The following is a 25,204-nucleotide window of genomic DNA, read 5'->3' on the forward strand; positions in this document are numbered from 1 at the left end:
CACACAGCGTTGTGTGTGCCTCAAGATTGGCTCCTCCTCCTCTGTGGATGTAAACAGAGAGGAGGGGGAGGCGGCTTTGTTCCGCTCCGTGCTGAGGGACACAGCCGCGGTGCGGGACAGTGTAGCGGCCGTTGTTAGCAGTGCGTTGGCGTTTCCCACAGGTGTCACCCCTCTGGCGGGTGTCACCCGGCTGCGGCCCGCACCCGCCTAGCAACGCCACTGGTAGAGAGCATTATTCCCACTGACCATGGCACTAATGTCTCATACATTGTAGATATAGGAATTTTTAGCAGGTGTTCCCTGAGACCGGAGAATTATTTCAAGGGTTCCTCTGTTAAAAAGGTTGAGAAAGGCCAGTCTAAATTAGTCTTAGCCTGAATGGTTGTTTACAGGCCAAAGCATAGCAACTGCTTTGGTACTTGGCCCCTAGGAGTTTCAAGGAGCCATCATAAGATGTACCTATAGAAGGGCAACAGTTACTAGGCTCAGGGTTTCATAGTTAGTAAGGTTGAATAAAGACACCAGTCCATCCAATTCAACCTGAGTGAGTGTCTACAATTGTCCCTATCCCTGTACATTACACACTCACATCGGTCCCTACCCTCAAGGAGCCCACAATCCAAGGTCCCCATTCATATACTACGGCCAATTTTGGACAGAAGCCAATTAACCTACCTGCATGTCTTTGGAGTGTGGGAGGAAACCGGAGTACCCGGAGGAAACCCACGCAGGCACAGGGAGAACATGCAAACTCCAGGCAGGTAGTGTCGTGGTTGGGATACGAACCAGCGACCCTTCTTACTGCTAGGTGAGAGGGTGTCTGAAGGCTCAACCACAACCATCTTGTGTGCTAATGAGCTTCTTGTAAACCATCTCCAGCCAATCTTTTTTTTTTTTTTTATAGGTAAAATGTAAACAAAATTTCTGTGATCTTTGATTTCTCTCTGAGATTCCACTGGAACTTTTCTCTCAATTTTTGTCCCTGTGACACCAGGACAAGAACGGCAAAATAAGCCAGACGTTCTACTACTTTATCCAAATAGAAAGGGAAAGGTTTGGCTGGAGTTGGGCGTTAAAAGATTGTTGGAGATAAGAGAATTTTCCCCCAATTTTAATAAAAATCAGCTTCTCGGAAGATGACCATAGAAACTTGCTCCAGCACAGTTTCATACATAGCAACTTCCTCCAGCATGGTTTCATACATAGCAACTTCCTCCAGCATGGTTTCATACATAGCAACATCCTCCAGCATGGTTTCATACATAGCAACTTCCTCAAGCACGGTTTCCTACATAGCAACTTCCTCAAGCACGGTTTCATACATAGCAACTTCCTCAAGCACGGTTTCATACAACTGACACCATCGCCTCTCTTAAACTGCCCGAACTGGCTTTGGAAAGTTAATGGACTTTTTTCCGAATTTTTCATCTTTCAGAATTGTCCTCTCTGTACGAGATCAGATTGGTGGCTTTTAGCAGCGGAGGTGATGGGAACAGCACTCAGCGATTTGTATCACTAAAGCCCAACTGGAACATGGCACCAGGTAACCAACTGCAGGACGTGCTGGGGGTGGTGAGATGTGTTCTTCTTAAAGTCTTGTCTTTCAGATCTAATGGGTGGTAATAATGGTAAAACTGTCCACCATCAAAAACATGGGTTTCATTTTTGGGTTCCTTACTTTGTACATTTTCTAGCCAGGACAATTGGAAATCTTTTGCAGAGGGTTAATGTCAAGTTTTAGCTAATATTCATAAGGACTTTTCAAAAGCTAACAGGGGCACAAATCGGTTTAACAAATGAGATCTGGATAATATTTACGGTGCGTTTTACGGTAAGTGCCCATGTAGGTGACAATGCCAATGCCAATGGGCACAAAGAAAAATTTAGAAAAATACAATTTAAATAGTTTACAGACTTCTGCAATTTTCAAAATATAAACACTTTTACGGGTACAAAACGAAGCTCAAAGCTCTTCAGTTGCCAAATTTTTGAGGAAATACAAACATTTGGGAACAGTTTTAGATTACATATTAACGTATCTTCAATTTAGCTCACCGTAGCCAACAGCCTTCTGGTCAAGTCATGTTCCTCAAATCGTTTCTACTGAAGAAACACTCATATCCTGCCTACATTTCACAATTTACAATAGTTTTTCTTCTTTATTTTTTGTTTTTTTTACTGCCTGCAGATCCAGCCCCGGCCTGTCTTTGCGAGGAAGGAGAGACGATGTCAGGACTTGTACTAGGAATCCATATTGGAGGGGCTTGTATTGTCCTCTGTCTTCTCTTGCTCTTTGTGGTGCATTGGAAGAGGTAGGAACAACAGTCCTGTAAAGATATTATATGGCCAAAAGTATGTGGACACCCCCCCTTCCACAATGATTGAGTTCAGGTGTTTTCCAATAAAGGGTACTGTTATTACTCCATCATACAAGACATTGCGGACAATGGTCCTCTTCCAACCTTGTCGTAGTTTGATGAAGACCATTTTCTGTTCCACCATGACTATGCCCCGTGTACAAATCCAGCTCCATAAAGACAATGGTTCGACCAGTTTGGTGTGGAGGAACTCGAGTGTTCTGTACAGATCCCTGACCTCAACCCTACTGAACAGCTTTGGGATGGATTGGAATGTCCATTGTAAGCCAGGTTTTTTTTTTTTTTTGGTGCCCAACGTGAGGCCTGATGTGTGAGCCTTCTTCTTATCCAACATCAGTATCTGACCTCACAAATTCACATAGACACCCTCCAACAGCTTGTGGAAAGCCTTCCTAGAAGACTGGAGGATGTTATAGCTTCAAAGGTGGGCAACTCTATCTAAATGACCTTGGGAGAGGGGGGCCCCAAACTGATGCCGGTAGTTTTGGGTTGTCTAACCAACTAATACAGGTGTGATTTAGTTGGTTGGACAACCCAAAACTACGGTCAGTTTTCAACAAACATCAGGGATTCTCAAACCGGGTTCCTTCATAACTTGTTAGGCATTCCCTAAGCTGTGGCTGATTGAACTCCCATCTTATGGTGCCTTCATAGTTCCAAGCCAAAACCACGCACGGCAGAACCAGTGGTATGACACCAATGAGCATGTAGCTGACTATGGCATTCACCAATGTGAAAATTTAGTTCTGTCTACTGACTGCCAATGTAAATGACATTCATCCTACTGACTAGGCTTGTGCAATTCGTTTCGTAACGAATCAAAATTCGGCCGAATTTTGCATCTTTCGGACATTCGGATGCATCCGAATGTCCGAATAAAAAAATAACAAATTACAACGAATACGAAAGAAATTTAACGAATGAATTCAAATGAATTCGACATGATTCGAAATTATTTCAACCGCATTCGAAATTATTTCAACATGATTCGATATTATTTCAACTGCATTCGAAATTATTTCAACAGGATTCGACATTATTTCAACCACATTCGAAAATATTTTGTGACCCGACTTTAGGGCCATATATCTCGGGGTCACTTGGTGCTAGACACTTCAAATTTGGATATGTTGTAGTGCTAGTACTATTGTGTTTGCATACCAAATTTGGGGTTACTAGCTATAATTTACCCCGAGATATGTGGCCCCAAAATCGGGTCGCAAAATGTAATTCTCTGCTCTAATAACTAATAACATTTTGCGACCCGATTTTGGGGCCACATATCTCGGGGTCAATTATAGCTAGAAACTTTGGTATGCAAACACAATAGTACTAGCACTACAACATATCCAAATTTGAAGTGTCTAGCACCAAGTGACCCCGAGATACATGGCCCTAAAGTCAGGTCACAAAATATTTTCGAATGTGGTTGAAATAATGTCGAATCCTGTTGAAATCATTTCGAATCCGGTAGAAATATTTTCGAATTTGGTTGAAATATTTTCGAATGTGGCCGATTTTTCGAATTTGGTATAATTGACCCCGAGATATGTGGCCCCAAAATCGGGTCGCAAAATGTTATTAGTTATTAGAGCAGAGAATGACATTTTGCGACCCGATTTTGGGGCCACATATCTCGGGGTCACTTATAGGTAGAAACCCCAAATTTGGTATGCAAACACAATAGTACTAGCACTACAACATATCCAAATTTGAAGTGTCTAGCACCAAGTTACCCCGAGATATATGGCCCTAAAGTCGGGTCACAAAATATTTTCGAATGTGGTTGAAATAATGTCGAATCATGTTGAAATCATTTCGAATCCGGTAGAAATATTTTCGAATGTGGCCGATTTTTCGAATTTGGTAGAAAACTAAATGAAATCCGAAAACGAATTTAAGGAAGTTAACGAATATAACTAAACGAAATTAATGAATTAACGAATTAAAACAAAACTAAACTAAACAAATTTTTTCCTTTTGCGCATGTCTACTACTGACCCCTGATAATTACATTTTTGCAGGGGTTCCCCAAGACCTAAAAATTATTCCAAGTGTTTCCCTGGGGTAAATAGGTGGAGAAAGACTGTTCTATATAATCTATACTGCAGTGTACGATATACATCCATTGTATGGCTGTTAACCACCTCTGATTTTCACTTGAAGCCTCTTATGCAAGACAAAGGCCAACTGGGCCACCAGCCATGTTGTGGAGAACAAGCAGAACCAAAATGTAATGGTCGAGGATGGGACTTCAGCAGAAGTGGTGGAGCTTCTTTCAGAGGTGAGGAAAGGTGTCAGGATGCCAATAACAGTTACTGTAGGAGAGTGTCTATTTCATTCAATATCTCGAGGTTCACCTCACCGAGAAGTGTGACACGTTTGCCTCAAAGTTCAATAAACATTCATCTCCTTTCCAAATGTTCAGTCATGGAAAATAATTCAGGATACATATGTCTAGGCCCTCCAATTATAATCCCCATGATTAATAATTAGGTATCCATCAGGTAAGCTACAGGTGCCACCTATATAAATGGTGGAGATATAGACTTTCAGAAACGAGGCAAAAAATTACAAATTCTCCAGAAGTTTATTTTATGGATCTTGGGGTCTTTATACTCTTCCGCATTTGTTTTCCACTACTATATCCAATGACCGTTTTTGGGAATGGCCTGTCTTCTTCAAAGGGTTTTTCCTACAATATTTGTGGTTCTCCTTCGTAATCCTACCCACCCGTAGTTATTTCTGCTGCTTTTGTTATAGAACATCATGCTTAGTTTCTAGCTCTCCAAGTGGTCTCACCAAGGTTTGGCATACTTTGTATTTTTTGGTGGCAACCGTTATACTTTAATGCATATATATAAACCCAAAACTTTTTTTTTAAGCCAAATAGTGTGTGAAAGACTTAGAACCCCGGTCAGAATTTTATAGCTGTACCTACAAGGGAGGTCCTACATCTCCTCTTATTATTATCCATTGTTGTAAAAGACTGTCTCATTGATCAAACTTGACTTGCTTTGGTGAGACATTTTAGAGTATTCCCATGGGGAGGAGGTCTTGAGAAAAGTCCAACTATGTAGGAAGCAGTAAAGGTGTCACGCCAATGGTCAGAGTCCAAAATGGTGTCTTATCGGATAATCAGTAGAGGAAGAAAATAAATATGTTCGAGGTTTAGTCTTTCCCTTTTCATCAGGACTACAATGCTAGTAATTATGTAGAGGGGGAGATGTCTGAACCTCTGAAACGTGTTGCCATCTTTTTCTACTTCCTTTCTAATAAGATATAATTTTGGTCTCTGACCATTGGTGTGGTGCTTTTACTGCTTTCTACATCCCAAAATTCTAAATTTTGTGTTGTCATTTAACCAAGAATAGAGGAGAAACTTTCCAATGGGGACACCAGTTCTGTTGACAACTGTCTATGATGGGATTTTTGTCACTTTGGAGAGATGTCCTCATCTTGTGTTGGTGGAGCAGAAGGTGAAGAGAGATCTCAAGATGATATGGACAACAAATTAAACCCAGGCAGACGTTCTAACCATTCCCTACTCTTTCCAAAATCAAAAAACACTTTGTGCTCAATGTTTTTTTGCTCTTGCAGAATCCCATGACCAAGCCAGAAGCCGCTTTGCCACTTCGAAGAGTTGTTGACGTAGTATGCCACAAAGACCAAAGTCACGAACCATCTCAAGGTTTTCAAAAAGATCAGAGTCACGAACCATCTCAAGGTCTTCAAAAAGACGAAAGTCACAAACCATCTCAAGGTCTTCAAAAAGACGAAAGTCACAAACCATCTCAAGGTCTTCAAAAAGACCAAAGTCACAAACCATCTCAAGGTCCTCAAAAAGAAGGTCACAAACCATCTCAAGGTCTTCAAAAAGACCAAAGTCACAAACCATCTCAAGGTCTTCAAAAAGGCGAAAGTCACAAACCATCTCAAGGTCTTCAAAAAGACCAAAGTCACAAACCATCTCAAGGTCTTCAAAAAGACCAAAGTCACAAACCATCTCAAGGTCTTCAAAAAGGCCAAAGTCACAAACCATCTCAAGGTCTTCAAAAAGACCAAAGTCACAAACCATCTCAAGGTCTTCAAAAAGACCAAAGTCACAAACCATCTCAAGGTCTTCAAAAAGCTCAAAGTCACAAACCATCTTAAGGTCCGCAAAACGACCAAAATCTTGAACCATTTCAAGGTTCTCAGTAATTTCTCACCTATTCCTCAGCCAAAAAAGCTACCTCACTAAAAATTTCAAAAGACCTTATAGAGACAATGCTTTCTATTCAACAATAACTACCTACTTCAACACTTTAAGCCTGATGTTTCCTGCTCTTGCAGAATCCCACGACAAAGCCAGAAGTGGCTATGCCAGAAGAGTTTATGTAGTATGCCACAAAGACCAAAGTCTCGAACCATCTCAAGGTCTTCAGAAAGACCAAAGTCTCGAACCATCTCAAGGTCTTCAGAAAGACCAAAGTCTCGAACCATCTCAAGGTCTTCAGAAAGACCAGTCTCAAACCATCTCAAGGTCCACAAACAGACCATAGTCTTGAACCATCTCAAGTTCCTCAAATCAGAACTCTAATGCTGTTCACCCATTCCTCAGCCAAAAAAAGCTACCTCAAAAAATTTCACAAAAAAAAGAGAAAATGATTGCTACTCAACAAAAACTACCTACTCCACTAGGGGCCAAAACCATTGACACTATGGGAGATTATGACTTTCAATACTCATTGCCAAAGGTGTCCTGCCCAAGAATGAAGCTCTTTTGACTTGGTTTTCCCGGATGTCTTCAGTCAAAAAATACCCTACAGTAGCTTTAATCATTGGATACCAAAGGTTGATTTACTCGACACTCTTCAGCTAGAGATCCTTGTCTGATCTCTCTTCTTCCGGGACACGTTATCTGATTTTACAACCAAAGACGCTGGGCAGCAACAGCCAAATGAGCAACTTTTCACACCACACGGAAAAGGGTCAATGCGTCCCGTCAATAGACCAGATTGTCTCCCACGCCATTTTGGCCGTTCATCGATTTGACCCGGATTTACGGAGCTATAAAAGACGACTCGCATTGGCACAATACCGCGGAGCCGCGACGTCACGCGCTAATTAGGAACAATTGCTAATTGGTAAACGGCGTTTCATGGCCCCACCAGCTTCCTCCAATCTGTCTTCCCCCCCTTATTGGCTCTTTTATAGAACACTAAGAGTGATGGAGTCTTTCGGTAGAAGAATTTTAAGATATTTTTGACCAAATTTAACAAATTTTTTAATGTTTGACTATTTTCTAGCTTGACGTAAAGGATGGAAAGTTGTTTTGCATAAAGCGGCCATGAATGAAAGACCCTCAGATTGGACCAAAGGACTCAGATTAAAGCGGGGTATGGAGTATCGAATAAACAGACATCTATCCATTGTATTCCCCAACAAGGAGCTATTCATTCCTATGCTACCTAGCCCTCCCCCCACTCTGCCTCTGTGAATGTCTTCGGTAACAGGGCCGCCTGCCAAAAGAAACATGTTTAACCCTTAACCTCGCGACGCATCGAACATCTCCTCAACGAAACCGACTGCGGTGTCTCCAAAGCCTCTCGGAGATTATCACGCCACCTGCTGGTAGTCATACAGAATGCATAGTGCCAACTACTGAATGATTTGGCACCCACATTTCTGTCTCGTCGGCGTAAGTTCCTTGACTCCAGGCCAACGACGCTTAAGTTAGAGCCAAGGTCCATTTTTCAAGAAGATGGGGATAAACCAAAAGGATTTATTTGACTGAAGATAAAACCCAATTCTACAAGTTCCCGGCACAGGACGTTCAGTGGATATGCAGGCACTAGCCATGATGCAGTGACTTTGCCTGGGCTAAGATGATGTCATCAGTCTGCTGCAGGCAGGAGGGAACATTTCCTCAGTGATCAGACCGCAACGTAACTTCGAAGCAAGGCCCCAGGTTGGGAGGCAGCAGGGGCTGATCTGTGTCTTCTCAGTAATACTTAATGAGGTTTCATAGAGGGTTCCTCAGTGGTTGAATGAAAACCAGGTACACAATCCCAGCATGCACTGCTACCCTCTATAGGTAGGGTAGGTGGTGGAAAGATAGTTGTGGGTCCATAGTCCCAGCATGCACTGCCACCTTCTGTAGGTTGGGTAGGTGATGCAGTAGCAGTGTTTGGTCCATGGTCCCAGCATGCATTACCACCCTGTGTAGGTGGTGGAGCGGCAGTTGTTGGTCCATAGTCCCAGCATGCACTACCACCCTATGTAGGTTGGGGAGTGACAGTTATGGGTCCATAGACCCAGTATGCACTACCACCCTATGTAGGTGGTGGAGTGACAGTTATGGGTCCATAGACCCAGTATGCACTACCACCCTATGTAGGTTGGGGAGGTGAGACTAGAGAAACTTAATGTGAAAAATCACCAGGTCCAGATGTCTTACATCCATGAGTCCTTAGGGAACTTAGCTCAGTTATATTTCTGATTTTTAACATCTTACTGATGGGAAGTTTCACCAAAGGTACCTCTGTGGCAGGCTGAAAACCAACTACGCTGTCGCAGCATGCACTGATACCCTCTGTAGGTTGGGTAGGTGGTGGAGAGGCAGTTGTTGGTCCATAGTGCTAGCATGCACTGCCACCCTGTGTAGGTTGGTTAGGTGGTGTATGGCAGTTGCTGATCCATAGTCCCAGCATACACTATCACCCTATGTAGGTTGGGGAGGTGACACTAGAGAAACTTAATGCGAACAAATCACCAGGTCCAGATGTCTTACATCCATGAGTCCTTAGGGAACTTGGCTCAGTTATATTTCTGATTTTTAGCATCTTACTGACGGGAGGTTTCACCGAAGGTACCTCTGTGGCTGGCTGAAAACCAACTACACAGTCGCAGCATGCACTGATACCCTCTGTAGGTTGGGTAGGTGGTGGAAAGGCAGTTGTTGGTCCATAGTCCGAGCATGCACTACCACCCTATGTAGGTTGTGGAGGTGAGACTAGAGAAACTTAATGTGAAAAATCAAGTCCAGATGTCTTACATCCATGAGTCCTTAGGGAACTTAGCTCAGTTATATTTCTGATTTTTAACATCTTACTGATGGGAAGTTTCACCAAAGGTATCTCTGTGGCAGGCTGAAAACCAACCATGCAGTCGCAGCATGCACTGATACCCTCTGTAGGTTGGGTAGGTGGTGGAGAGGCAGTTGTTGGTCCATAGTGCTAGCATGCACTGCCACCCTGTGTAGGTTGGTTAGGTGGTGTAGTGGCAGTTGCTGATCCATAGTCCCAGCATGCACTATCACCCTATGTAGGTTGGGGAGGTGAGACTAGAGAAACTTAATGCGAACAAATCACCAGGTCCAGATGTCTTACATCCATGAGTCCTTAGGGAACTTAGCTCAGTTATATTTCTGATTTTTAACATCTTACTGATGGGAAGTTTCACCAAAGGTACCTCTGTGGCTGGCTGAAAACCAACTACACAGTCCCAGCATGCACTGATACCCTCTGTAGGTTGGGTAGGTGGTGGAGAGGCAATTGTTGGTCCATAGTCCTAGCATGCACTGCCACCCTGTGTAGGTTGGTTAGGTGGTGTAGTGGCAGTTGCTGATCCATAGTCCCAGCATGCACTACCACCCTATGTAGGTTGGGGAGGTCAGACTAGAGAAACTTAATGCGAACAAATCACCAGGTCCAGATGTCTTACAGCCATGAGTCCTTAGGGAACTTAGCTCAGTTATATTTCTGATTTTTAACATCTTACTGATGGGAAGTTTCACCAAAGGTACCTCTGTGGCAGGCTGAAAACCAACTATGCTGTCGCAACATGCACTGATACCCTCTGTAGGTTGGGTAGGTGGTGGAGAGGCAGTTGTTGGTCCATAGTGCTAGCATGCACTGCCACCCTGTGTAGGTTGGTTAGGTGGTGTAGTGGCAGTTGCTGATCCATAGTCCCAGCATGCACTACCACCCTATGTAGGTTGGGGAGGTCAGACTAGAGAAACTTAATGCGAACAAATCACCAGGTCCAGATGTCTTACAGCCATGAGTCCTTAGGGAACTTAGCTCAGTTATATTTCTGATTTTTAACATCTTACTGATGGGAAGTTTCACCAAAGGTACCTCTGTGGCAGGCTGAAAACCAACTACGCTGTCGCAACATGCACTGATACCCTCTGTAGGTTGGGTAGGTGGTGGAGCGGCAGTTGTTGGTCCATAGTCCCAGCATGCACTACCACCCTGTGTAGGTGGTGGAGCGGCAGTTGTTGGTCCATAGTCCCAGTATGCATTACCACCCTATGTAGGTGGTGGAGCGGCAGTTGTTGGTCCATAGACCCAGTATGCACTACCACCCTATGTAGGTGGTGGAGTGACAGTTATGGGTCCATAGACCCAGTATGCACTACCACCCTATGTAGGTTGGGGAGGTGAGACTAGAGAAACTTAATGTGAAAAATCACCAGGTCCAGATGTCTTACATCCATGAGTCCTTAGGGAACTTAGCTCAGTTATATTTCTGATTTTTAACATCTTACTGATGGGAAGTTTCACCAAAGGTACCTCTGTGGCAGGCTGAAAACCAACTATGCTGTCGCAACATGCACTGATACCCTCTGTAGGTTGGGTAGGTGGTGGAGAGGCAGTTGTTGGTGCATAGTCCTAGCATGCACTGCCACCCTGTGTAGGTTGGATAGGTGGTGTAGTGGCAGTTACTGATCTATAGTCCCAGCATGCACTACCACCCTATGTAGGTTGGGGAGGTGAGACTAGAGAAACTTAATGCGAACAAATCACCAGGTCCAGATGTCTTACATCCATGAGTCCTTAGGGAACTTAGCTCAGTTATATTTCAGATTTTTAACATCTTACTGATAGGAAGTTTCACCAAAGGTACCTCTGTGGCTGGCTGAAAACCAACTACACAGTCCCAGCATGCACTGATACCCTCTGTAGGTTGGGTAAGTGGTGGAGAGGCAATTGTTGGTCCATAGTCCTAGCATGCACTGCCAGCCTGTGTAGGTTGGGTAGGTGGTGGAGAGGCAGTTGTTGGTCCATGGTCCCAGCATGCACTACCACCCTATGTAGGTTGGGGAGGTGAGACTAGAGAAACTTAATGTGAACAAATCACCAGGTCCAGATGTCTTGCACCCATGAGTCCTTAGGGAACTTAGCTCAGTTATATTTCAGATTTTTGGTGTAGAACAAACGTGGTACCAATTTATAATAAAATGATGGAGATGTATATCAGGAAACCACAGTCCTCAACAATATGGAAGGTGTCAGAGGGATGAGTGTGTCATCTCTGAGCAGGCATCTCAATCCAAGACGTAGATGGTGACCCCATATGATGCCTGAAGAGAGATGGCACAGTTCTTCTGAAGGAGAAGGCATTATTGGGGGAGTCCCGTGATACTGTAATAAAAAATACCTGGGTAGTGCCGGGATGAGGTCCTCAGGCACCTAAGGAGAAAAGGCCAAAGTGTGACCCTCCATCACCATAAGCTATAAACTACGTCAGCAGTAGAAATTGAAGGTCCTGACTTTTTGAAACCCCCCCCGTGCTAAAGTGGCCAAGGCACCTGCCTTTACTGCCTATTCCTGCTGATCACATCTTGTCTGCATCAATAGGAAGTATGTGAAGTGTATATCTAAGCGTGGTCCCAAATCCTGACATGCCGGTTCTTGTTCTGGAGGCGTTCAGGAATGCACACCTGTGTAGCTTATAGCACGCAATCGATCAGGCGACTAAGCCCTGTTTACCTGCTGGAGAACATATATAAAAGACTATAGGCAGGGCCGGGTTTAGGTTATAGACCAGAAATATTTGTACCCAGCCAAATAGTATACAAAGTCTGCAGCATTGAGATTTCAAGGCCATCGCGTTTCAGTTAAGACCCCATCCCTTTAGAAGTTGCAATTGACAGCAGGCTCTTGCAGAGGCTGTGATCACTGACTCGATATGAGTTCTGCCACATTTTACAACAGGTCAGCTACACATACTTCAGTGTGTAGGACCTCTGCACTGCATCAGCCAATAAGAGCCCAGGTGGTAGCTGACATAATCTGCCAGCAGTTGCTATTATAGCATGTCCTACCACCCTGTGTAGGTTGGGTAGGCGGTGGAGTAGCAATTGTTGGTCCATAGTCAAAGCATGCACTGCTACCCTCAGTAGGTTGGGGAGGTGAGACAAGAGAATCTTAATGTGAACAAATCACCAGGTCCAAAAGTCTTACACCCATGTGTCCTTAGGGAACCTAGTTCACTTATATTTCTGATATTTATAGATCTCTTACTGACTGGAGGTTTCACCGAAGGTACCTCTGTGGTTGTCTGAAAACCAGCTACACGATCTGAGCATGCACTGCTACCCTCTGTAGGTTGGGTAGGTGGTGGAGTGATAGTTGTGGGTCCATAGTCTGGAGATGTACTGCTACCTACTGTAGGTTGGGTAGGTGGTGGAGTGGCAGTTGATGGTCCATAGTCCCAGCATGTACTGCCACCCTGTGTAGGTTGGGGAGGTGAGACTAGAGAAACTTAATGTGAAAAAAATCACCAGGTCCAGATTTCTTACACCCATGAGTCCTTAGAAAACCTAGTTCACTTATATTTCTGATATTTATAGATCTCTTACTGACTGGAGGTTTCAACAAAGGTACCTTGGTGGTTGAAAAACAGCTACACAATCCCAGCATGCACTGCTACCCTCTGTAGTTTGGGTAGGTGGTGGAGTGATAGTTGTGGGTCCATAGTCCTGAGATGTAATGCCACCTACTGTAGGTTGGGTAGGTGGTGGAGTGGCAGTTGTTGGTCCATAGTCCCAGCATGTACTGCCACCCTGTGTAGGTTGGGGAGGTGAGACTAGAGAAACTTAATGTGAACAAATCACCAGGTCCAGATGTCTTACACCCATGAGTCCTTAGTTCAGTTATATTTCTGGTTTTTAAAGATATATTACTGACTGGAGGTTCCACTGAAGGTACCTTGGTGGTTGACTGAAAACCAGGTACACAATCCCGGCATGCACTACCGCCTTGTGTAGGTTGGGTAGGTGGTGGAGTGGCAGTTGTTGGTCCATAGTCCCAGCATGCACTACCACCTTGTGTAGGTTGGGTAGGTGGTGGAGTGGCATTTGTTTGTCCATAGTCCCAGCATGCACTACCACCTTGTGTAGGTTGGGTAGGTGGTGCAGTGGCAGTTGCTGGTCCATAGTCCCAGCATGCACTACCACCTTGTGTAGCTTGGGTAGGTGGTGGAGTGGCAGTTGCTGGTCCATAGTCCCAGCATGCACTACCACCTTGTGTAGGTTGGGTAGGTGGTGGAGTGGCAGTTGTTTGTCCATAGTCCCAGCATGCACTACCACCTTGTGTAGGTTGGGTAGGTGGTGGAGTGGCAGTTGCTGGTCCATAGTCCAAGCATGCACTACCATCTTGTGTAGGTTGTGGAGTGGCAGTTGTTGGTCCATAGTCCCAGCATGCACTACTACCTTGGGTAGGTGGTGCATTGGCAGTTGGTCCATACTCCCAGCATGCACTACCGCCTTGGGTAGGTGATGCAGTGGCAGTTGTTGGTCCATAGTCCCAGCATACACTACCATCTTGTGTAGGTTGGGTAGGTGATGCAGTGGCAGTTGTTGGTCCATAGTCCCAGCATGCACTACCACCTTGTGTAGAAACTTAATGTGAACAAATCACCAGGCCCAGATGTCTTGCACCCATGTGTCCTTAGGGAACTTAGCTCAGTTATATTTCAGATGTTTGGTGTAGAACAAACGTGGTACCAATTTATAATAAAAGGATGGAGATGTATATCAGGAAACCACAGTCCTCAACAATATGGAAGGAGGGATGATTGTGTCACGTCTGAGTGGGCATATCAATCCCTGTGATGGTGACCCCCGTTAGATGCAGTGGTGGAGCGGCAGCTATCGGTCCATAGTCCCAGCATGCACTGCCACCCTCTGTACAACAACCAGGTTATAGTTTATACTGCCACTTAGCTGAATAGTATACAAAGTCTGCAGCGCCAGGATTTCAAGGCCATCGTGTTTCAGCTAAGACCCCATCCCTTTAGGAACGGTGATTGACAACAGGCTCTTGCAGAGGCTGTGATTACTGACTCGATACGAGTTCAGCCACGTTCTTCTACAGCAGGTCAGCCGCACATAGCACAGTGGGTAGGACCTCTCCACAGCACCAGCCAATCGGAGTCCAGGCGGTAGATGACATCATCTGCCGGCAGTTGCTCTTATATGCTTAGCCTGAGCAGGTCTGCTGCTGCTGCACACATCCGTGTAACATTTTTTACATCCTCCGGGCGTTATTCATGACCTGCAAAGCGGATAAATCAGGAGGCGGGACCGTTTTTTTTTTTTTTTTTAAAGTCATTAATTAACCAACGGCTGACCATTGTCCAACAAACGTATTGAACCATCTTGCCAACAAGTGGTCGTTACAAAGTGTTATACTCACAATCCACCACAGGGTGGCGCACCGGCTGCATAGAACATATTCAGGCAATTTAAGCCCATTTTCGTCTTTTTTACGAAATATTTTTACATATAGCACTTAAAAACCCCAAAACTACAAATACGAGGGGGGGGGGGGGGTCTTCAAAAAAGTTCCCACGCTTTTTTAAAAAAATATTTAATACAGTTTAAAAAAAAAGTGCGGAAACTTTTTGAAGAGCCCCTCGTATTAACCCCCCCCCCCCCCCAATTGAAAACACACTTCCCATTCTTTTTACCAGAAATAAATGTTCTTCCCGTAAAAGGCCAAAATGTATCCGAAAAAAAAAAATGTTAGGAGATTCACTTACCTCGCTGCCGCCGCCGCCGTTGGGAGGTCGGCGCCCGGCTTCGCCAAAACCGAAGCGCAGTTTTAGGTTGATTTAGATTGCAGTAAGTTATGACGTTTTTTTTTTTTTATGTACTAATAGATTGAAAAAAAAAAATAATAAAAAAAATCTGTGTGGAATAAAGTTTTTTCGATTTTTTTTCAAAATTGTTGTGTGCCGTGAATATTCAAAATGATACATTAAATATTATTAAAATATAAAACCCGCATCCACATTTGTTTTTTTTTTTGCCTGGTGGATCCTGCCAGGAACACGCTTCCTGCCCTGGGGTGACAACGCTCACTGCGCCGCCTCTATGGAAGAGACGTGGTCACCGTAGGACAGGGCTGCAGAGCTGGGGTTGGGGTTGGGGGGGCGGGGCTGTAGTTTACAGGGGAAGCTGGGAAGAATAAATAGGGTGCCAAGCTGGCGGCCCCTCCAGGCTGTTGCAGGAACTACAAGTCCCATCATGCCTGTGGGAGTCGCGCTTGTAATTATCGGCCTTTGCGATGCCTCATGGGACTTGTGGTTCTGCAACAGCTGGAGGGGCCGCCAGCCAGTTTGACACCTGAGCCGACGACTTCCTGCGCTGCACTTTTAATCACTGGCGGCGATAAAAGGGCAGTGCAGGAAGTTATCCGCGCCCCTTGATTTCTGGCAGGATCGTTTGTTTGCTCTCAGGTAAAACAGATAAAACGAAAGAGTGCAAATAAAGAGATTTGCTCTTGCAAAATATTAGGGGGCAATTATAACCCCCTTATCTCTGAGTTGCTTTGTTTATATTCAGCCTGTCTGCAGCCTACACTGTCACAGCGAACAGGGACTAAGACTGGGGCCTGCTGGGAGCCATAAATGATCATCTGTGTGCTGCAGTGCACTTATGTAGTCACTTGAGATCACAAACTGCAAGAAAAGACGTGGCCCCCCCCATCCATGGGCTTTGTCCCAACGTTCCCCAAAGCTTGCCATTCCGGGCAACCAATTTCTGTGTGTGCGCCGCAATATGTAGTCACTGTAGATCACAAACTGCAAGAAAAGACGTGGCCCCCATCCATGGGCTTTGTCCCAACGTTCCCCAAAGCTTGCCATTCCGGGCAACCAATTTCTGTGTGTGCGCCGCAATATGTAGTCACTGGAGATCACAAACTGCAAGAAAAGACGTGGCCCCCCCATCCATGGGCTTTGTCCCAACGTTCCCCAAAGCTTGCCATTCCGGGCAACCAATTGCTGTGTGTGTGCCGCAATACTGTTATGTAGTCACCGGAGATCACAAACTGCAAAAAAAAAGGAAATGGGCTGAGCGTGACGTTTCCAATTGGTGTGTGCTGCGGTGCACTTATGCAGTCGCTGGAAATCACAAACTGCTAGAAAGGGTGGGGCCGCTACAAGGACTTAGCCCTATTGTTCCTCAAAGCATGTGATTCCAAGCAACCAATCGATGCAGTGCACCTATGTGGTCACTGGAGATCACAAACTGCAAAAAAAGGAAATGGGTTTAGCATGTGATTCCAGGCAACCAATTGGTGTAGTGCACCTATGTGGTCACCAGAGATCACAAACTGCAAAAAGGAAATGGGCTGAGCATGTGATTATAGGCAACCAATTGGTGTGTGTGCTGCGGTGCACTTATGCCTAGTGATGGCCGAACGGTTCGCCCGGCGGTCGTTTCGCGGCGAATTTCCGACTTTCGCCGTCCGCGGGTTCGAACGCCTTTTTCCGTTGTTCGCCCCGGCGGACTTACGTGTTTAATGTATACAAGAACTTTAACCTTTCGTGACACGTTTATCATGTGTTACAGGACAACCAATTGAGACATGACAGCTCATGGACACTTGGACATTCCCCCTAACCTATAAATACACCCGATCCGGTGGCCATTTTACATTCTTTCTTCTGTCACTGTAGGGAAAGGATCCTGTGTGGAGTAGGGACAGAGAAAACGCTAGCTATTTGGTACACAAAAGTTCTTTTCAGGACTGGTATAGGTGTTAGGTCAGCAGCCTGAGTTTCTTTTGTCAGTTTAGATAAAGGGACAGAGCGCTGTATGCTGCTATTTTAGGGACAGCTCAGCCAGATTAGTCTTTCTTCATCATCATCATCATCATCATCATTAGCTGTTACTATCAGGTCCACAAAAGAGCTGTTCCAGCTAATCGTTCCAGCCTACTCTTTTTTGCCAATTTGTATAGGGACAGGCAGGAAGCAGTGTGTCAGGCAGTGAGGATAATTTTAAAGACTTGCTGTTACTATTAGTTCCACAAAGGTTCTTTTCAGGACTGGTATCAGTGGTACGGTAATAGGCTTGTACACGTATAATATTCTTTCTTCCAAATATAGAAAGAATATTATACTTGACTGCTGCCCTTCTGCTGCAGTCTGCTAATCATTCACAACTCACTTGTTCCACAAAGCTCTTTATCAGGACTGGTAACTTGGTCTGTCTAGGGTGCTACGGTACATAGGCTTGGGTGCGGTACAGTCTGCTGTTCTGTAAGGACCGCTATCGGTCCACAATAGATAGGGTTGCCGTGCACTACTGCTGACCGCTGCCCTATACTGCAGCAGTCCTTCAGCGGTATAGGGACTGACGCACAGTCTGCTAAACACTAATACACAACCTGCTTGGTCCACAAAAGTTCTTATAAGGACTGGTAACTTGGTATAGGGTGCTACGGTACATAGGCCTGAGTGCGTTACAGTCTGCTGTTCTGTAAGGACCGCTATCGGTCCACAATACATAGGGTTGCCGTGCACTACTGCTGACCGCTGCCCTATACTGCAGCAGTCCTTCATTGGTATAGGGACTGACGTACAGTCTGCTAATCACTAACACACAACCTGCTTGGTCCACAAAAGTTCTTATAAGGACTGGTAACTTGGTATAGGGTGCTACGGTACATAGGCCTGAGTGCGTTACAGTCTGCTGTTCTGTAAGGACCGCTATCGGTCCACAATACATAGGGTTGCCGTGCACTACTGCTGACCGCTGCCCTATACTGCAGCAGTCCTTCAGCGGTATAGGGACTGACGCACAGTCTGCTAAACACTAACACACAACCTGCTTGGTCCACAAAAGTTCTTATAAGGACTGGTAACTTGGTATAGGGTGCTACGGTACATAGGCCTGAGTGCAGTACAGTCTGCTGTTCTGTAAGGACCGCTATCGGTCCACAATACATAGGGTTGCCGTGCACTACTGCTGACCGCTGCCCTATACTGCAGCAGTCCTTCAGCGGTATAGGGACTAAGAGTTTTGTCACAGGGTGATTTAAAAAATGACAGGCAGAGGAAGAGGCAGGCCCTTCCGCAGGGGTGGTAGGGGTAGGGCAGGAGCAACAGCCTTGAGCCAAAGTGGGAAGTTGCAGAAGGTGCGTTCAATTACTTTAAAGGACGCACCAGACTTGGTTGAGTGGCTCACTCAGCCTTATTCTTCTGCACCCTCCTCATCCTCTCGATCTGCACCCTCTTCTTCACTCTCTGCTATGTGCACCCCCAAAGACACTACCACCAACAACACCACCACCACCACATACCTTCCGCTTGAGTGCAAATGGGGGCCTTCATGCTCCAGTGTTTTAATAGGGACCCCCGTATAAAAAGCATGAGGGTCAAGGACCAGTACTGGGTGGCAACGTACTTAGATCCCCGGTACAAACACAAAATGGCGGAAATGTTACCGCCGTCGCAGAGGGCTGTCAGAATGCAGCACTTCCAGGCCTTGCTTCGAGAAATGCTGCATTCTGCTTTTGCGTGCGCTGGCAGAGGAGCAATTCCCACTCCCAGAGAAGGATTTGCGGGTACCAATCCAACAGCGCCTGCAAGAAGAGGCCGGTTTGAAGATGTGTTGGTGACTTCGGATATGAGGTCATTCTTTCAGCCGACCCATCGACAGGTGTCATCCGGATCCAGCATCAGGGAACGCCTAGACCGTCAGGTGTCCGACTACATTGGGTTAACGGCCGATGTGGACGCTCTGAGGAGTGATGAACCCCTAGACTACTGGGTGGGCAGGCTTGACCTCTGGCCAGAGCTTGCCCAATTTGCAATCGAACTGTTGGCTTGCCCCTCATCCAGTGTCCTGTCCGAAAGGACGTTCAGCGCAGCAGGGGGGATTGTGACCGATAAGCGTACTCGCCTAGCTCACGACAGTGTTAACTACCTCACATTTCTAAAAATGAATGAGGCATGGATCTCGGAGGAATTCAACACATGTGATCAGTAGACCATGTATATGTCTATAAACAATTTTTGGAATCAAGCACACAGACCTTCTTAATTCATTTGGCTCACTTCCCTGACCCAAAAAAGCACACCGTACTATATGCCCCTACCCTCCTCTTTGAAGAGGTTGAGCGGTGTCATATTTCTACTGGGGCTGCTTATTATGAGGGGTTCCCACCATCCCTGTGCTGTGCTGACTTCCTCCTGGGTGTTCTTATTATGAGGGGCTCCCACCATCCCTGTGCTGTGCTGACTTCCTCCTGGGGGTTCTTATTATGAGGGGCTCCCACCATCCCTGTGCTGTGCTGACTTCCTCCTGGGGGTTCTTATTATGAGGGGTTCCCACCATCCCTGTGCTGTGCTGACTTCCTCCTGGGTGTTCTTATTATGAGGGGCTCCCACCATCCCTGTGCTGTGCTGACTTCCTCCTGGGGGTTCTTATTATGAGGGGCTCCCACCATCCCTGTGCTGTGCTGACTTCCTCCTGGGGGTTCTTATTATGAGGGGATCACACCATCCCTGTGCTGTGCTGACTTCCTCCTGGGGCTGCTTACGGTGCTGCTGTCAGCGCTGTATGTCACGGAGCTGCTGTCAGCGCTGTATGTCACGGAGCTGCTGTCAGCGCTGTATGTCACGGAGCTGCTGTCAGCGCTGTATGTCACGGAGCTGCTGTCAGCGCTGTATGTCACGGAGCTGCTGTCAGCGCTGTATGTCACGGAGCTGCTGTCAGCGCTGTATGTCACGGAGCTGCTGTCAGCGCTGTATGTCACGGAGCTGCTGTCAGCGCTGTATGTCACGGAGCTGCTGTCAGCGCTGTATGTCACGGTGCTGCTGTCAGCGCTGTATGTCACGGAGCTGCTGTCAGCGCTGTATGTCACGGAGCTGCTGTCAGCGCTGTATGTCACGGAGCTGCTGTCAGCGCTGTATGTCACGGAGCTGCTGTCAGCGCTGTATGTCACGGAGCTGCTGTCAGCGCTGTATGTCACGGTGCTGCTGTCAGCGCTGTATGTCACGGAGCTGCTGTCAGCGCTGTATGTCACGGAGCTGCTGTCAGCGCTGTATGTCACGGAGCTGCTGTCAGCGCTGTATGTCACGGAGCTGCTGTCAGCGCTGTATGTCACGGAGCTGCTGTCAGCGCTGTATGTCACGGTGCTGCTGTCAGCGCTGTATGTCACGGAGCTGCTGTCAGCGCTGTATGTCACGGAGCTGCTGTCAGCGCTGTATGTCACGGAGCTGCTGTCAGCGCTGTATGTCACGGAGCTGCTGTCAGCGCTGTATGTCACGGAGCTGCTGTCAGCGCTGTATGTCACGGTGCTGATGTCAGTGCTCTGTATTACGGTGCTGCTGTCAGTGCTCTGTATCTCCTGCACCCTCTTGTTTGCCTACCCTGGTCCCTGACCTTCCCTCTCCTCCATTGCCTTCATTAGCTCCATAGTCCTGAATTGTCAGAACAATTTCCCAAATAAAAAAAAAATGCTTGTAGTTATCGATCCCAAATTCACCTCATACATGTATTATGCTATTGTCCAGGTGGTGGGACTACGTGCTACCCCCTAATAATTACCCCGTGGCCGCAAATTCGACCTAAAGGTTTGCGAAATTCGCCTCCCATTGAAGTCAATGGAGCCCGCGGCGAACGGTCGTTTTCGCGAACGTTTGTGTCCGTTCGCGTTTCGCGTTCGCGAAACGTCCCGTCGGAAGTTCGTCCATCACTACTTATGCCATCACTGGAAATCACAAACTGCTAGAAAGGGTGGGGCCGCTACATGGACTTAGCCCTATTGTTCCTCAAAGCATGTGATTCCAAGCAACCAATCGATGCAGTGCACCTATGTGGTCACTGGAGATCACAAACTGCAAAAAAAGGAAATAGGTTTAGCATGTGATTCCAGGCAACCAATTGGTGCAGTGCTGCAGTGCACATATGTGGTCACCGGAGATCACAAACTGTAAGAAGGAAGGGGCTCCTACAAGAACTTAGCTCCACTATTCCTCAAAGCATCTGATTGCAGTTAACCCATCGGTGCATTGCTGCACTGCACCAATACGCTTACTGGAGATCACAAACTGCAAGAAATAAAGGCTCCCTACACTGTTCCTCAAAACGTGTGATTCCAGGCCACCGAAGAGCGTGTGTTCTGCTGCCCTCTTATTCCATCTCTGGAGATCACAAACGGTAAGAACAAGTGGCCTTAGCACGTAATTCACCGCAGCCAACTGTGTTGCACTGCATTTATGTAGTCACTGAGGACCACCAACTGCAAGAAGGGAGGGGGCCCCTTACATGGGTTTTAGGCAAGCTACTGGTGCAGTGCTGCAATGCACCTACGCAGTCACTGGAGATCACGGGAGAAGGGAGGGGCTCCTACAAGGGCTTAGCCCCACTGTCCATTAGACTGTAGGCAACCTATTGGTGCTTTGCTGCAAGGCTGGAGATCACAAACTGCACGTGGGGTCCCCCCGACCTGGGCTTGGCCCCACTGTTCCTCGACAGGCAGCAGCCAATCAGCACGTGTGTTGCAAAGCCTTTAATGTCACCTCCAGAGATTACAAACTGCAGAGAAGGAAGCGGCCCTATCCTGCGATTCCATGCAACCGAGCGGCGCGTGCTGCAATGCATTTCTGTAGTCACCGAGGACCACAAACTGCACAAAAAGAAGCGCCCCCCCCGTACATGGATTTAGCCGCACTGTTCCTCAAAGCACGCGATCCCAAGCAACCTATCGATGAGTTGCTGCAATGCACCCAAGCAGCCACTGGCTGACCACAAACTACAAGAAGGAAGGGGCCCCTCCCGTACGTGGGCTTAGTCCCAACGTTCCTCAAAGCTTCCCATTCCAAGCCAACTATTGGTGTGTGCTGCAATACGGTTATGTCATCGCTGGAGACCACAAACTGCACGAAGAAAGTGGGCTCGGCATGTGTTTCCAGGCAACCAATTGGTGTGTGCTGCAGTGCACTCATGCGGTCACTGGAGACCGCAAACTGCACGAAGGAAGTGGGCTCGGCATGTGTTTCCAGGCAACCAATTGGTGTGCGCTGCAGTGCACTCATGCGGTCACTGGAGATCACAAACTGCAAGAAGGGTGGGGCTGCTACAAGGACTTAGGCCCTATCGTTCCTCAAAGCATGTGATTCCAGGCAACCAATTGGTGTGCGCTGCAGTGCACTCATGCGGTCACTGGAGATCACGAACTGCAAGAAGGGTGGGGCCCCTACATGGACTTAGGCCCTATCGTTCCTCAAAGCATGTGATTCCAGGCAACCAATTGGTGTGCGCTGCAGTGCACTCATGCGGTCACTGGAGACCGCAAACTGCACGAAGGAAGTGGGCTCGGCATAGATTCTAGGCAACCAATCGGTGTGTGCTGCAGTGCATTCATGCGGTCACTGGAGATCACAAACTGCAAGAAGGGTGGGGCCCCTACATGGACTTAGCCCTATCGTTCCTCAAAGCATGTGATTCCAGGCAACCAATCAGTGTGTGCTGCAGTGCATTCATGCGGTCACTGGAGACCGCAAACTGCACGAAGGAAGTGGGCTCGGCATGTGTTTCCAGGCAACCAATTGGTGTGCGCTGCAGTGCACTCATGCGGTCACTGGAGATCACAAACTGCAAGAAGGGTGGGGCTGCTACAAGGACTTAGGCCCTATCGTTCCTCAAAGCATGTGATTCCAGGCAACCAATTGGTGTGCGCTGCAGTGCACTCATGCGGTCACTGGAGATCACGAACTGCAAGAAGGGTGGGGCCCCTACATGGACTTAGGCCCTATCGTTCCTCAAAGCATGTGATTCCAGGCAACCAATTGGTGTGCGCTGCAGTGCACTCATGCGGTCACTGGAGACCGCAAACTGCACGAAGGAAGTGGGCTCGGCATAGATTCTAGGCAACCAATCGGTGTGTGCTGCAGTGCATTCATGCGGTCACTGGAGATCACAAACTGCAAGAAGGGTGGGGCCCCTACATGGACTTAGCCCTATCGTTCCTCAAAGCATGTGATTCCAGGCAACCAATCAGTGTGTGCTGCAGTGCATTCATGCGGTCACTGGAGACCGCAAACTGCACGAAGGAAGTGGGCTCGGCATGTGTTTCCAGGCAACCAATTGGTGTGCGCTGCAGTGCACTCATGCGGTCACTGGAGATCGCGAACTGCAAGATGGGTGGGGCCGCTACAAGGACTTAGGCCCTATCGTTCCTCAAAGCATGTGATTCCAGGCAACCAATAAGTGTTGGCTGCAGTGCACTCATGTGGTCGCTGGAGACCGCAAACTGCAAGAAGGGTGGGGCCCCTACATGGACTTAGGCCCTATCGTTCCTCAAAGCATGTGATTCCAGGCAACCAATTGGTGTGCGCTGCAGTGCACTCATGCGGTCACTGGAGACCGCAAACTGCATGAAGGAAGTGGGCTCGGCATAGATTCTAGGCAACCAATTGGTGTGCGCTGCAGTGCACTCATGCGGTCACTGGAGACCGCAAACTGCACGAAGGAAGTGGGCTCGGCATAGATTCTAGGCAACCAATTGGTGTGCGCTGCAGTGCACTCATGCGGTCACTGGAGACCGCAAACTGCACGAAGGAAGTGGGCTCGGCATAGATTCTAGGCAACCAATCGGTGTGTGCTGCAGTGCATTCATGCGGTCACTGGAGATTACAAACTGCAAGAAGGATGGGGCCCCTACATGGACTTAGCCCTATCGTTCCTCAAAGCATGTGATTCCAGGCAACCAATTGGTGTGCGCTGCAGTGCACTCATGCGGTCACTGGAGATCACGAACTGCAAGAAGGGTGGGGCCCCTACATGGACTTAGGCCCTATCGTTCCTCAAAGCATGTGATTCCAGGCAACCAATTGGTGTGCGCTGCAGTGCACTCATGCGGTCACTGGAGACCGCAAACTGCACGAAGGAAGTGGGCTCGGCATAGATTCTAGGCAACCAATCGGTGTGTGCTGCAGTGCATTCATGCGGTCACTGGAGATCACAAACTGCAAGAAGGGTGGGGCCCCTACATGGACTTAGCCCTATCGTTCCTCAAAGCATGTGATTCCAGGCAACCAATCAGTGTGTGCTGCAGTGCATTCATGCGGTCACTGGAGACCGCAAACTGCACGAAGGAAGTGGGCTCGGCATGTGTTTCCAGGCAACCAATTGGTGTGCGCTGCAGTGCATTCATGCGGTCACTGGAGATCGCGAACTGCAAGAAGGGTGGGGCCCCTACATGGACTTAGGCCCTATCGTTCCTCAAAGCATGTGATTCCAGGCAACCAATCGGTGTGTGCTGCAGTGCACTCATGCGGTCACTGGAGATCACAAACTGCAAGAAGGGTGGGGCCCCTACATGGACTTAGGCCCTATCGTTCCTCAAAGCATGCGATTTCAGGCAACCAATCAGTGTGCGCTACAGTGCAACCTATGCGGTCACTGGAGACCGCAAACTGCACGAAGGTAGTGGGCTCGGCATAGATTCTAGGCAACCAATCGGTGTGTGCTGCAGTCACTGGAGATCACAAACTGCAAGAAGGGTGGGGCCCCTACATGGACTTAGGCCCTATCGTTCCTCAAAGCATGTGATTCCAGGCAACCAATCAGTGTGCGCTACAGTGCAACCTATGCGGTCACTGGAGACCGCAAACTGCACGAAGGAAGTGGGCTCGGCATGTGATTCTAGGCAACCAATCAGTGTGCGCTGCACTGCACTCATGCGGTCACTGGAGATCACAAACTGCAAGAAGGGTGGGGCCCCTACATTGGACTTCGCCCTATCGTTCCT

General features: G+C 47.4%; 1 protein-coding gene across 1 annotated transcript in view; it reads left to right on the forward strand.

Moving 5' to 3' along the window:
• Window positions 1-15,352, forward strand: part of LOC143955162 (immunoglobulin superfamily DCC subclass member 3-like) — a gene marked incomplete at its 5' end in the record, with an annotated part of 36,252 nt that extends 20,900 nt beyond the window's left edge. The window contains 4 exons of the mRNA XM_077465255.1: window positions 1,436-1,543; window positions 2,189-2,312; window positions 4,545-4,662; window positions 5,979-15,352. Of these exons, the coding sequence (XP_077321381.1) occupies window positions 1,436-1,543; window positions 2,189-2,312; window positions 4,545-4,662; window positions 5,979-6,533 (905 nt within the window). The remainder of the gene's footprint in view (window positions 1-1,435; window positions 1,544-2,188; window positions 2,313-4,544; window positions 4,663-5,978) is intronic.
• Between the last annotated feature and the right edge of the window lie 9,852 nt (window positions 15,353-25,204).

Source organism: Lithobates pipiens, unplaced genomic scaffold, assembly GCF_037356315.1.
Source record: "Lithobates pipiens isolate NorthernLeopardFrog02 unplaced genomic scaffold, aLitPip1_a1.2 Scaffold_342, whole genome shotgun sequence".
In the NCBI taxonomy this organism is placed as follows: domain Eukaryota; kingdom Metazoa; phylum Chordata; class Amphibia; order Anura; family Ranidae; genus Lithobates; species Lithobates pipiens.